Genomic DNA, 15543 nt, shown 5'->3' with positions numbered 1-15543 from the left:
GTAAGTGCCACATCCAGTCTATTCTTAAATACCTCCAGGGAGGTGACTCTACCACCACCTTGGGTAGCCCATTCTGATCCCCCTTGAAAAGAATTTAGAGAGAGAATAAAAATCCACCCATTTCTTAGGTTTTCTTTACTGAAAACTCAGTGTGAATAAGTCCTTTTTAGTATCAACCCCTTTTACATTACTTTCAGCATAAGAGTGAAAGTGGCTTCCATGGCTTGTGTTATACTAGACACAGTCACAGGCTACATGAGGTCTAGAGCTGTGGAAATGAAGCTTCCTGTTCTCTGACCTCAATTCAGCTCACTAGTTCCAAAATATTCAGTAAGTAATTTCAGTTTGCACTCAGAAAGACACCTTCCATTAGTTGAGACACTCTTCTGGGAAACAAAGGTTCTGTTATTGCAGCTGTCCTTCAACTCTATCTAAAAGGAGGGTCAAAATCAGCAGTATCAGTGGTGTTATATTACATCTGTAAACTTTATTATTATTTTTTTAACTCTCCCCTGGCCATTTCCAATATCTATTCTGTAGATACATTAAAAAAATATCAACTCAGGTTATGTTTTTACACCTGATATCACAACTGTATGATGGATACAGGACGTATTTTCAAAGCAGAAAGAAAAGGTAAGCTTCTCTTTAGGTGTCCTTGTCACATGGGCAGTAAGAGAGGAGGCAAGTAAGAGGTCAGGACAGACAGAATAAAACCTACAGTTACAGCTTTTTCAGCCAAAAAAACCTTTATATTCTTTAATAGTAATAAGAATCTAGTAGACTTAATTATTCGTGTCCTAGAAAAGCCCAAAAAAGGAGGACAGGAATGATACCACACAGGTTACATAATGGAACACTGCATGCATTAAATTTGAACACAGACAGGTTCAAGGAACCACAGAAACATTGTGCTGGCTTTCCATCCTTGATGACAGATATGAAGAAGCAGTCATGCATTCCTCCTCATACGATGTACAAGTGTTTTTTCATGGCTGCAGAATTCTTGCGTAAGTCCGTGTGAACCCTGTCCATCTCCTTGCACTGAGGCAGAATTAAAATTTAACAAGTGTTTTTCTAACCTGTTTTTAAACCTCTGAGCAAGCTGTACAAGTAACACACAATATGAATTCTGAATATTGAAAACCCCAAAGAAGTTGTGTAAAGGTGCTCTTCTATCTTGTATAAATGTAACATACACATCTTTATCATAATCATATTTTTAACCTCTCTTGTGAAAGAGCACTTCTATCACTGCCATATTGTAGTGCTGAAGAATACAGTTCAGATATTCTCCATTTTCTACTCTTGCTCTTGATGTCTGTTTTCCCAAGCAGTGGAATAGTGATTTATGAATTTTATTCTTTTCATTTTAGGTCTATTTATTCCAACACTTTCTTTCAAAATAACTTACGCATACCGAAAGCTTCAGTCTGGCAAATCATATGTTCACAGTTTCGTGATTTTGGAGTACTGAAACAGAACACTTTCAATGTTTGTTTTCCTTTTTTCAAATAACAAACACAAAATATTTTGACTCTGAAACCAAATGTTCTGTTCATTTTGCAGTTATATAATCTTTTACTTAAGATACTGTTAATACCAAAAATACCACTTCAAATTGAAATACTTCTTTGATACCATTATTTCAATTATTCATCAAATTCATTTGCAAACCCTTGAAATTTTATTTCAGCAAACTTACTGTTAATCAAAGTTTTACCCAAGTTTTCCTAGCTGGTTGAATCTGCAAAAAGGACAATTGTAATCGTTATTCCACTATGCCACTATGTAATGATGAGCAAGAGAATTCCTCTGAACAAGAGAACAGAGAAGTTCTGAGGGATACAATACGATATGCTTTTCCAACCCAAGAGAGATACTACTGCCTCCCTGAAGACATATTTAAAACAACTGGGCACCCACTTTTTATCTGATTGTTGTCTTATGCATATTGCCTTGGGAAGCCTAGAAACGATATAGAAAACTCCGTTCTTTTATAATTACATAGCCTTTCCTCTTGTGGGAGCAGGGAATCACCTTCTCAAGTTATTTTTTCCTAGAGATTTACAAACAGACTGTTTTGTCTTCTACAGTTAATATAGAATTTCTACCACTTCTGAAAATCTGTCTCTGCTAAGGAAATTAGCAAATAATCTCCAATAAGTGCATCTCAAGGATATAGTAAACATGAACAAATATAATGAATTATTTATTTACTAAACTATTCATCAGATTCTTTTGCATTGTCTATGCAAACTAAAACCTTAAACAGGTTTCTCTGTGTGAATTAAACTGCTGTGACTAGTCACTTCTTCAAAGGATTCTTCAGTCTGCTCACATTGCAAATTGATGTTCAATGTGGAAACCAACTATCCTAAAAGCTGTCTATTTCACACACCACCAAGCTTTGTAAACATGGGGAAGTGAATCAAGAAAATAGTGTAAAAAAAAAATCTGTAGCTTAACCATACTGTCTTGCTTCAGTTACTAGAGGGATGATACAAATGTACCTTATGAGTCACCCACCTGACACTAGCCAAAAGGTTAATCTTGACGTTTGCATAAGAACTAGATTACTAAACAGAGCTTTGCAGACTGACAGTTGCACAAAACCAGACAAGTAAAACCAAACCAATTTATTTAGCTCGAAATGCAGCCAGCAATAAAATATACTTAAGTACTTAAATAGATCATAATCCATGGGATGTGAGGGGGGAGTGGAGGGGCAAGGAGGAAGGAAAAGGAAATTTTAAAATTGACCAAGATGCTTGTGTGACATCTACACTGCTTACATGCTTTGTATGTACCTTGTCTGAATTCAGCTTTCCTAGGAATTCCTGCAAGATAGCACTTTGGCAAAGGGAACGATGAAAACATTGGCCAAGGATATGGATCGCTGCCCTAGAAACAGGACCAAAAATTAATTTAGGAAAAGAATTGATAGCTTTTGTGCACTTAACACACAAAGGTGCAGTTCCCAGAATTACTACCTATGCATCAAAATGACACTTGATATTACAATTTGCAACGAGATGTGTCATAACTTAAAGAAAAGATACAAAATCCAAAAAGTATTTGAGCCAGAGTTTTTTATGATATATACCAATGACAGTTTTGATTTTACAGCTTTTATTTCAAACACAGAGGAAATTGCAAGTTTTATAAAAATTTTAAAAAAACCCACAAAACACAAAACTGTATTTCCAATTTCATACACTGATCTAGGTGTCTTGGTTGTGCTGATAGTAATTTTCATTTCATCTTTATGAGACTGACAGCCAGTGAGAACTAGAACACTTAAAGGTGTTGCTTAACAAACATTGATGAAAGCTCCACGTATTAGATACTGCATATGAAAACCCAAGCATCAAAAAAATATAAAATAAAAGGAAGACAAATGGAAAGCTAATTAAAAAATCCACAGAAATATAAAAGCAAAAAAAATATAAGCTGTATTTGCTTAAAAGTAACATCAAAATGGAGCAAAATACGCTTGTCATCTGAATGCAGTATGTCCTAGGTACATGCCAATCCCCAGATAGTGGGAACAATTTTTTCAGTATATCACTTCTTTAAACGTTAGCACTTTATAAAGCTAAAGGTGGTCTAGTATTTCTTAATTTAAGTAGTTTTTCACATGCTGAATTATCAGCAAAAATGTTCAATCAATGAAGTCAGGAGTTAAGTAAAGAGAAACTGCTAAACTTTAGGTTCTAACCTTATCTAGTGCTCTCAAAGGCAAAATCCTTTCCTGTGGTCCTCCAATCAGATTTATCCTTACAAGAATGTGGTTTCTCTCCACTGACAGACCATCAATTATAAAAACTCTGTGGAAAAAAAAAACAAACAAAACTAAGAGAAACATAAAAAACTCCAAAAATTAGAATTTGATTTACTGACTATTTAATTCAAAAACTTTTATATGAAAGAATACTTTGAGAAAGACACTGGACTTAAAGGCAACCAGGAATACACACAGACATAAGGAAATAAACAGAAACATGAAGTATTTTGTCTCTGAGCATTATTCTAACTTTGTATTCGCTACGTATTACTGATTAGAAACATTTGAGCAATTACTGGACACATAAGATTAGAAAATTTACAAGCTTTGTTATGTCCACGTGTTCAGTAATTAGAGTAAAGATAGTTAATGGACCATCGAAATTTGTTCCTTATTTGGCCTACCAATATACTTCTGCTGTCGCAAATATGTAGAGTTATTCACAACTTAAAAGACAGCCATCTTGCTGTCTGAAGTCATTGTGTAGGTCAAGACACAAATTTTTTAAAAGCTATAATATCCAGTTTTTATACACCAGGGTTCTTAATAAAACTTTTGCCTCAGTACAGAAATAGTAGGTTTCATCCTCAAATGGTAAATAACTATGATCTATATCTGTGGAGACTTCACCTATACTGATTGATTTATATTCTGTAACGGTCACATACAACAAACAGCAAGAGGAAAATTCTTAACACTCAGCATGCTGTGAGAAAGGAAAAAATGTCTGTAACTAAATGACTGTCCACTTCTGACCCAAAAATATACTTTTCCTTTTGAAAGGATGTGCTGTGTAATTTTACTTAGAAGACAGCAAATGGAAAGTCACAGAAGTTGGAGAGTCAACTAAGTTATAAATAAATAAGAAAGCCAAAACCAAACCACAACAACAAAAAAAACCCACCCTCTCAAAATAACCCAAAGTACAGATGATGCCTTTAATTCATAAACATTAAAGCAATACTCTAATTTTATAATAAATACATAACATTAAAAAACAATACAGAATTAGAAGGTATATTTACATACGCAAGTTATGTACACTTTTTGTTTAAGAAACAACTAAGATTAATACAAATCAAAAGCAGAAAAATAACTGTTTTTTTATTTCTTATATTTTTGGTGTGGACATGGGAGAAAGAGAAGACCATTGTATCTTTTCATAATTTAAGACTGCTGACAAACCTGCACAAGGAAACCTGTGCACATTAATAGCCAGTTTAAGTGAAAGCATTTGTATGTTTGAAGCCACTAAGGCATCCATGTATTTGTTCTCAGGAGAAGAGTTTGACAGTTAAAATAACATTTACATCAGTCAGTTCTTACCCTGGTCCTTCTGAAGTTTCTGTGACATTTTCCTCCTGAGCAGTTAGTAAAACTTGTGACACGTTATACTGAGTCTCCAAGAGTAAAAGGGTATTGAGCTCACAGCACAGCACATTTAACAACCTGCAGAAGGACACATTGAAACAACAGTACATCAGTCAGGAATCCAGTAATGCACAATAAGACAAAGGTGAACGTGTTTATGAGATCTCACAATAGAAAGGGAGGGGGAAAAAAATCAACAAAAAAACCAACCTGAAGTATCTGAAAAACACCCAGACAGAACTAGGTCAGGAACACTATTTTATATACTTTTTAGCCACTCAAGTGGCACGACCGTAAGCAAGCAGGGAATGGTTTCCAACAGATTTTTTGTGTGCATTGAACAACCAGAGAAAATATCCACTGGTCAGTTCAGTCTGCTTTTGATTTTATATCACAGAGTAACAAAAGTGATGCAGACTTAGTAAGACATTCCATGTGAAACGTAAGGAAATTATATAATAATAGGCTGGTAAGGCAACTTAGAATCAGGTTGTCTGAAGGGGAAGGAAGGCAGAAAGAAAAAAAAATCTTTCCTTGAGAAAATAGGTTTTTAAGCCCCTCTGTATAATCCAATTTAACACAGTTCAAAAGCAATAAAAGATTTAATGTGTAACAAAACCAACAAATCTTCTGTGTTCATTTTTTTTCCAGAGAAAGTAAAACAATGGTGAATTAAATTAATAATCACAAGAGCACATGACAGTATAGTATATACAATTTTCTTTTACTTCAGGACAACTTAATGGTGAAAGTACTCCAAAATATTTTCATATAAATCTGACACAGAGCAATCCAAATCATGCAATTTTTTTTAACTAATCTATTCACTCTAAGACCACAACAGAATAATTTCATTGAGGGCTTCCTGTTCAAGAAAAATACTATGACTAAACATTCTTTTTACTGTTTTATTTCCTGTTTTATCACAGTCATAACACACAACAAATTAAGTCTGATCAGCGTTATATTTTGCATTCACATAAGACTTGATATGAACTGGAAAATACATACTATTTTAAATTTGTAGTCTGTTAGTCAGTGCTTATTTTCTTCCCTGTAATTCCAATATGCTTCTCCTAACAACAGCAAAAATTCACAAGCCATTCTCTCAATAATTTAACACCAGCAAATTCAGACACTTGTGGCCAAGGATAAAGTCAAGATGAAAATATGTCTTTTTTTTTTCCTGTTGTTTTTTAATACAACTTGACCTGCTCAGTTTCAGTCCTCTTCAGGTTTTATTTATTATACATTAACTATTTTGTGACATTGATTTGTTTCCAGTACTTTTCTAAATCACAGAAGAAATGACAGCTCAACTATAATTTTTATTATTATATAGAGGAAAAAATCCAGAAAATAGCACTGAAACCATTATGAAGATAGATAACTTCTTAAGTATAATAAATGGCAAAGATGTGTTTCCAGCAGTTAAAAACCACTTGGAAGAAGACTGGTGGTTGAGAATGCCTTATAACATCTCCTCTGGTAGACAAGGTAGAGCAAAAAAAACCCAACCCAACCAAACATGAGCAAATAAAACTAGGTAGATGGGATAGTGGTAGGATAAATGGCAAAATACACAACATCTAACATGAGCAGCTGCTGCTTAGGAATTCAAATGAAATTTTCACCTACGCAAAAAAATCCAGTTAAAAATGCTATCACTGAAGTACATATATTTAGTTAAAGGTAATATTCCATTATTGTGCCTTCTAAAGTCATAAATGAATAGACTAAAGTTTGCAACTAAAAAAAAATGTCATATTGTGTGTATATTTGTAAACATACTTGAATATGGTTGTGGAGTTTTTTCTTTTTTGGTTCTTTTTCATTACATTTGAAACTTGAGAATTGGATCAGACTCCTCATCTCAATATTCCACCTATACAGAGTGCATGCTTATGAAAATGTATAAAACCTTTACACATATAATACAATAAAATCAAAGCATATCTTTTTCAGTTTATTTTAAAATTTTGTTTGGATGCAGAAGATAGAATTCCCAACTTGAATACTGCTAAAAATTGGAAGACAGGCTTTCATACATGGTCTTGTATCTCGGAAGGACCCCAAGCAACAGTACAGGCTGGGACTGATCAGTTAGAAAACATCTCTGAAGACAAGAACCTGGGGGCTCCTGGTGGACAACAGGTTGAACACGAACCAGTAACATGCCCTTGAAGGCCAGTGGCATCCTGTGCTGTGTAACAAAGAGTGCTGCCAAAAGGTCATGTGAGGGAGGTGACTCTGCACCTGTTGGTACATGTAAGGTTACAGCTTGGAGTGCTGGGTCCAGTTCTGGGCTCCCCAGTAAAAGCATCAATGTAATGGAGACGGTCCAGCAAAAGGTCAAGAAGATGATAAAGGGTTTGAGCCATTTGACATAGGGGCTGAGAGAGCTGTGACTGCTCAGCCTGGAGAAGAGGATCCTCAGGGGAGATCCTGTCAATGTGTAAAAGTATCTGACAGGAAAGTTTGAAAATGGAGTCAGACTTTTCAGTGATAGCCAGTGAAAGGACTAGATGCAATGGGCATGAACTGAAAGACAGGAAATTCCATTTTAACATACTGTGACAATGGTGAAATACTGGAACAAACTGCCCAGAGATGCTGCAGGATCACCAGCCTTGGCAGTATTCTAAACCAGACTGGACAGAGCCCTGAGTCATGCTCTCTAGTTGAACTCACTCTGAGCAGAACAGTTGCATTACAGTTGTACCACACAATCTTTCCTCTCCCTTTCAAATCTGATTATATACTTCTGGGAACACTACCAATAAGATATACCATATTGCCAGGAACAAAGTGTAATGCAGATAAACCAAAAGACTATCTGGAAGCAGTCTTTTATAGAATTGTAATTTTAAATAAATTAAAAAATATTAAAATACATATCATATATGGTAGCAAAAAGTAATTTTGTTCTGAATTCTGCATTTCCTGCCCTATCCATGTCTTTCTTGGAAGGTGCTCCCTGCATTCTACTACATCAACTACAATTTCACAACTTATACATCACTGTAGAAACGCCTAATCTAAAAAAAAGGCATTCTAGCTAGTAGTTGTGTACCTCCACAAACCAACTATCTCCATGGTTTTGGTAGGTGGAATCATAATGACCCCTTTAATTACAACAGAACAGAAGTCCTTCATGGGTTATAAACCAGCTAGTATATAAACCTTGCCACTTTTTATGTTGCCTCTTTTAAAATTTTTCATCTGAAAATAATATAATTAAACTGCCCATGATTTTCTCCGAGTTGCTACAAACACATATTATGAGGAAAGCTTATTATCAAACTTCTCAGTATTTTTTCTGTGAGTTCCTTTTAAAGAATTCCCATTTTCTCAAGCTGTCTTTTTTTTCTCCTAATATCAAATCATGTCTCTCTCAAACACCACTTTTATTATGGTAAACCCAATTTTATTTTTCTCCAGTTCCCACTAGACTCCAATACACCAATCTTCCTTACTTCCATAATATAAGTTCTTTCCAAAGTCAATCTGATGCTCTGTTCTCACTTCAAGGATATCAGCAAATGCTCAGCTGGAGGTGAAAGATGCAAGATACTGCTCCTGAATAAGTCTGCAGTGGGTTGACACCAGTCAGCAACTAAGCACTCACCCAGCTGCTCTTTCACTCCTCACTTTCCACAAGCAGACCAGTGTCTAGACACTCTCTGAGCAACGGTTACCTTCAAACCCTAAACCCCCGTTTTTTATTACTGAGGGGGATATAATATGGCATAGAACATCCATCTGGTCAGCTCAGGTCAGCTGTCCCAGCCATGTTTGTTCCCAACCTCTTGCAGACCCCTAGCCTACTTGCTGGGGAGTGGGAAAAAAAAGTAAGTCCTGAGCAGTTCCTTGCACAGTGTCAGTGGAAACACCAGTGTAGTATCAATACTGTTTTAGTCACAAATTCAAAACACAGCACCTATGTAGAGTGCTATTAAAAAAATTAACTCATTCACAGCCAGTACACTGTCCACCAAAAGAAGATAAAATTTCATGCTATAATCAGCAATCCATCTACCATATGGAAAAAAATAAACTAGCACATCCAAAATAAACTATACTACAATCTCTGTAATGTATGTGTTCATAAAGCACGCAATGGCTAACTAAACATGAAATTCTTATGTCTATGCTGCCTGCAAGGTGTTCCTGTGATGTGATCCTGAAATGTTAAATTGGTCCTTAGTGAAAGGTTTTCTTTTGGCTTGCAGTTACTGCCTTCTGTAGATATAGGCATGGCTGATTAAGGTCAGTGCAAAATATACAGCATGACACTTGCAGAGAGCTCTCCCCCAGCTGTGGGACAAGGTAAGATTTTTCTTTTCTCTTGTAGAAATAAAGATTAAAAACTTAAATGGAATAAAACAAGGACTGGAACTTCTTTGCAGCAGCAGGATCTCCTTCTTCCTAAATAAGTACATATACCAACAGTGAAAGCCAAAGCAAAACATTCATTAAACAATTCCAGTATTGCCATCATGGGAGACAGCCTCAAAATGTTTAACATCAGAGCCTACATTACCAACTGATTTATTCTCTATTATACTGCTTTGAGTAACAATCTGAGCTTCAACAAGAACATGGATCCAAATAGTGAGTGGCAACTACTATCAAGTGCCAAACACGAAGAAAAAGGCAAAGGGCTACCAAAAAAACTCCAAGGAAGGTAAAAGCTACCTAGTCAGCATTGGAATGCAAACGGCCTTTGCACGCTGCCTTTGCAGACTGAACAAAAGGTATCAGTAACGAGCAGAGAGAAGATGTCTCTACACTTGGTCTTGCTAAAGGATCAAGACTTGTAATTGTTCCACTGAAGGCAAAGCACAGTTTTAAAAAAAATATGAGATCTTCTGGATATAGAAGTTACACCTCCAATGTCTGGGGCACTGGAAGCTACTACCTCAGGGCAGTCATGTTTCTCCCAGTGAGAAAACTCAGGGACTGATGATTTCCACATGAAAAGATTTTCAAGAGAGCACCACACCACTTTAGCTACCCCATGTACCTAGAAATCACATGTAATGTGACTGCCAACTGTAAAAGTTTCCCTAGCTAAACAAAAATGTTTTCCATGAGCATCACTTACAGCCTAGAGGACTCCAAGGAAAAGTGTTTTGGATTTCCCTCAGTGAAGTTAAGAAAACTAAGTGACATAATCTGATCACAGAATCTGATGTTTCCATTTTATTAATAATAAATTGTTTTAAATTAATAACCCAACAAACTACTATTAACATATAAACTCACAAAAAAACGATCACAGATGATGTGGAAGCATGTCCACACAATCCTGTTGCAAAACGCCATCACCAATAATCACTAGCAATACAGACTCTGTCCTCTTTTACCTTTAGATTCTGCTACTCAGAATGCTTTTTAATAAAGAGAAAGGGAAAGAGAGATTAAATCTAAACAGCATGTTGACCTGAAGAAAAAGAATGATCAGGATTCGTGTCTTCTACCTTTAGAAAACAAGACAATTAATGCTCTCCCATTGTGTTACAATCATTAAAATCGCACCGTCTCTTAATCAACAATATATATAAGTACAGTTAAGGGAACAAACTACTTATATACCCTGAATATACCTAATTATTAAAATTCAATTATATATAAGGCGTGGTGTTTAAAATGCAATTGAAAAAAAGAAAGGAAAAGAACACAAGGGTGTTTGTTATCTGAATTTCCTAAACCCACAAAGTTATCTTTGGCCTATCACACTCTTTTTCATTTCCCAGCTCCTGCAGGATTTAATTCATTCATCTGGATTTCATTGGAGTGCACTAGATGAAATTTTTACTAAGACATACTGCTTTGAGGCAAATTTCAAGAGACTGATTGATTTTTATGTCAGTTTAATATAAGCTATTTAAACTTTCTTTCCTAAATCTTTCTCTGGTAGTTTTGTAGAGCAACAGAAATAGACAAAATGCATTTTTATCATCCTCTGCACCCATTCAGTAAGCAAGAAAACTAGCATTATAAATAAAAAATATATTCACCATGGTATTTTGTATGACAAAGAAAACAGTTTCAATTTGCATATCTGAAAGAACAGGATTTACCCTCAGAATCTTCCAAGTATCTCTCTGCAGAAAGCCAAATTCCTGAACAGAGTGCTGTCCTGGCTGCTTGACACCCACTAGTACGTGGTGTCTCAGTGAACAAGGGTGTGGCTAACAAAGATTCTTCCAATTCAGAATGTACATACAAAATTTGATCTCACAATATTTAGGAATTTTACTGATTTATGGCCAAAGTAAGCCACTGGGAGAAAGAAAAAGAAAAACACAAATTCAATAGTGGTATATGTATGTATATAAGATAGGCAAAGAAAAATTATCTGGTCTTCCTCTTCAAAGTATTCTGATGCCTATTACTGTCATATTATCACATATGCATGAAAAAAAAAGAAAAAAAAGAAAAAATAATTTCCAGGAACAGTGTATGTTAAGAAAGCACTCTGTTAAATAAACAAAATTTTTGCAAAGCTGCCTACTCTGATCCCCTCCCACTGCCCACAGTCCATGCATATTCCCAATAACACTGTTTCTCCTTCTGCTTTTTATTCAAGCCGACACTGAAAGATTATCTTTGAATTTATTTTGGAGTATTGATATTTTTTAGAGACAGAAGGTTGATTATCAAAGGTACAAATCTGTTACTCTGCCACACTTCAATCCTGCCAACAACATGGTGTCACGAACGTTCACAGAAAACTCATTTTCTGAATAGAAAGAACAGCAGTATGCAAATGCCTGAATCAGGCTTTAGGCAGAAGCTTTGAAAATATATATATTATGCATATAGTTTCTTGGCAGGTTGTAAAAACTCAAAACTCGTATTCACTGTACTGCAATACTAGCTAAGTTGCCTTGATGACATATAAACCATAAATCTGAAAGAAAAAGTATGTTACTGCTGTTTTCTTAATTCCTTTGTTAATATAAGTTACAGAAATTCAAAGAACTTGGTCTTGAAAGGGAAGTGGTTAAGACTTCTAGTGTCAGATTTTAAGAAAATTGTTATTTCTCACATGCAATACCTTCTAAGATCAGATCAATGGGAACACTTGTGGCAAAGAAATAAAACAGATCATTAAATTAAGAAAAATCTCTGTGTTTAGTATGTTAAAAATTTACTTTCATTACTGCTGTCATTTTCCTTTCTCTAGGATTTGTGCTCTGATGGCAATTTAAGTTCACAATCTTCTAAAACAGAAAAAGCACTGAGAATTTTTGCATTAGTTCCTGTGCATCCAGATTTTCAGCCTGTACAAAGTAGTGGTTGAGACAGCTTTCAGCATTCTTTTATCAACCAATACAAGCCGACTGTGAGACTTCTCTGTTCTAAATACCATAAATCTGCTTTGCAGTTGAAAGTTGAACTGACAGTTTGAAAATCTTTCTATACACAAATTATTGTGGAACTGAGTATTTTACCTTGAGCACACAGGTCCTAGTCTGTATGAATGCACTGAGAGACACTGGCTTTGCAAACCATATCTAGCTTCCCTATGTTTCCCTTTGAAAATGCAGCATTAACACTACAAACATAAATAGATACACCTGTGCATTCTGGACTAAACAGACTGTGGAAATATCTATATATTTTAAGTTTTATATGTAATTAAAGAACTAATAAAATAATTTTAAGTCACTAAAGCTCAGCATGCACATGAAGAAAAATGTAGTTTTGAATTGAAGAAGTTGTTTGACATTCACAAAGCTAAATCTGTAATTGTTTTGAACAAGAAAAGCAGGACCTTTGGAATATAACCTGTAAGTTAAACAGATATGAAGTTCAGCACTCAGCTCTGGGTGAGGAACATGTACAAACAGAAAGTATATGGTTGTGTAAATCTGTGAACAATTAAAGGAACATGGTTTTGGTTGTACTATTGGTAATAAGTCTAGAAGAAATTTTTCTAGACAAATATTTCACAAAAACATTCTGTTTTTCAATGCTGCAGTTACCAAAAACACCTATATATTTTATTTCTACATAGCAGCAAAGAGAAATGTAGATCTTTTGTTCTTTCTAATTTCTAAATTTTCAGAGCATTAGCATCTAAAATTATTCGATCTAACTGCTGCTGAACTTGGTATTCTTGATGGAATTTGGTCAAGGAGTAAACCAACTACACAAGGGAAGGTTTGTTTTACAGATGTCTGCAGTCAGTAGTGTCCACACGAAAGATCACGGAATTGTAAAATGAACTGTGTATCTCTCATGTTCAGATAATATAGGTTAGGGTTTTTTGTAAGTCTTAATACTGTAAATCCTGAGTTGGAAGGGACTCACAAGAATCACTGAGTCCAACTCCTGGCCCTGCACAGGATAACCCCAATAATCACACCATGTACCTGAGAGCAATGTCCAAACGCCTCTTGAACTCTGTCAGGCTTGGTGCTGCTCAACCACCTGTTATTTTAAACTGAAAACCATCTCACTTTCTCTTAATCCTAATTAAATCAATGGAAGTTCTGTCAATCTTTTTATGGAGCCAGTCTAATTCTAAATGAAAAACAGTATTTTATTTTTCAAATTTCATTTTAGTACTTCTCATTCCTCTATAAACTAATGACTTCCTCCAAAGCAGCATTTATAAATTCTGATTCATATGGCAAAATCATTTATCTCCCAACTCCAAACTCTGCCATTGTTCATCTCCTCCATGCTCATCCTTATCAGCGAATTATACTGTATCTTATGGCTATTCATACATAGTATGAAATAATTTTACTGTGATATCAAAGTACAAATACAGCTGCAGAAAGCTAATGTTGCAGGACTTAATCAACTGCTCAAGCAAGGTTATCAAAGTTTTCCATACTATGAAGTACACTCCAATATGATCATTTCTTTCAGTTGCACAAAATATGTTCCTAAAAAAAACATGAATGCAAGGATTTATATATTCATCTTTGGAAAACAGAATAAAAATGCAGAAACTAATTTCAATTGATGCCTATGGATTTTTGGATTTTTAGCTTTTTGTAGATTTTAGAAGTAGCTGTATTATTACCCTTAGCACAGTAGTTTACACATTTACCCAACACTGTTACCCCATTCCATTTCACTCTCTCAAAATTCTGTTAGGTTGTTTAGACTTCCTTCAAGGTAGGCCTTTATTCTGTTTAACAACATCTGCACCCTGGCCTGGACAATAAGATATCACACAGGCAAAGTGACCTTCAAACCCAGAACTTTGGAGAAGCTCCAAGGACTGATCATGCTTTGATGAAGAGGAGGATGAGGAAGAGGGGGTCCCAGAGCCCCCTGCCTCAATTTCCAGAGGGGTGTGCCAGGGGGAGATGCTGGGGGGGCGGATAAATCTGGGATTGTATGGGACAATACCTTAAATTGTGGAATCCCATGGATACGGGAGATGTGTCACGTGTATTCCTGTGGGCCTCAGGCCTGAAATTAAAGGACCTACTCATTTTATCTTATCTTATACCCTAAGTTGGCTTGGAGTCCTGTTTTCTGTGGTCTCTTAAGGCAACACAATGTTAAAATATTATAAAGCACTTAATATTACAAAACATGAGCATGACAGTGTGCCTTCAGGTTCTAGAAATATTTGGGATCAAATGGTACTCTCCTCAAAATAAGTTTTGATAAAATTGGTGATAATTAAACCAAGACTTAAAAAAATAATTTTAAGTACAGGGAGACTACATAAACCAAACTCTGATATAAACACAGTAATTTGTTTATTTTAGCATTTTGGTATGATTTTTGTTTTATACACTACAGTGATGTACAACACGCTTTTTATAATCAAGTAGGCAAAATAACATGCAATTTCTACCACTGCTTCTCATATTACAATATAACCATTTACAGGTAATAACATTGAATTCATCACTGTTCTCATTTTGCAGGTCATTTTTCATTTAATCTTATGCTAAAAAAAGAGGGGAATTTCACCTTCATACATAATAAAACCTAAACAATATTATCTTGTCAGAAGTAACACATCCAAGCATGTTATATCCTATTTAGTTAATGTGACCAGAGAATAAAAAAAGCCAAGTAACTTACCTCAGACCAAATATATGGGATTGTTCATAACTGAATAAGGAATGAATTTTAGCTTCTGAATTTAAAATTATAAGCCTGTCAATGATATCCTGCCAAAGGAAGAGAAAGAAGAAAAAAAAGTATAATTTTATATTTTATGCATATAATAGTTTCATAGGGATGTTTACTGTTAAATGAAAACCATTATTGAAATACCCATTGAAATTATTTATGTAACAAGAGGTGTTTTCCACTCAAAAGTCAATGGCCAAAAGAAACTATGCAGAAGGTTAGGAAAAAAAAGAAGTCTGTTAAAAAATATAATTCACTAAGCA

At 35.1% G+C, this 15543-nt stretch overlaps 1 protein-coding gene across 9 annotated transcripts in view; it reads right to left on the bottom strand.

The window, feature by feature from the left end:
• The window catches only part of TBC1D32 (TBC1 domain family member 32), an 80022-nt gene that overhangs the window by 31504 nt on the left and 32975 nt on the right, over positions 1-15543 (bottom strand). For all 9 annotated transcript variants that reach the window (XM_051792106.1, XM_051792109.1, XM_051792105.1 and 6 more), the window contains 4 exons: positions 15230-15318; positions 5114-5236; positions 3722-3830; positions 2811-2904 (listed from right to left, as the gene is read on the bottom strand). In XM_051792106.1, the coding sequence (XP_051648066.1) occupies positions 2811-2904; positions 3722-3830; positions 5114-5236; positions 15230-15318 (415 nt within the window). The remainder of the gene's footprint in view (positions 1-2810; positions 2905-3721; positions 3831-5113; positions 5237-15229; positions 15319-15543) is intronic.

The sequence above is a fragment of the Manacus candei genome, unplaced genomic scaffold, assembly GCF_025592945.1.
Source record: "Manacus candei isolate 608988 ecotype Guabito, Panama unplaced genomic scaffold, ASM2559294v1 h1tg000034l, whole genome shotgun sequence".
In the NCBI taxonomy this organism is placed as follows: Eukaryota; Metazoa; Chordata; class Aves; order Passeriformes; family Pipridae; genus Manacus; species Manacus candei.
This window is presented reverse-complemented; position numbering and strand designations above follow the sequence as displayed.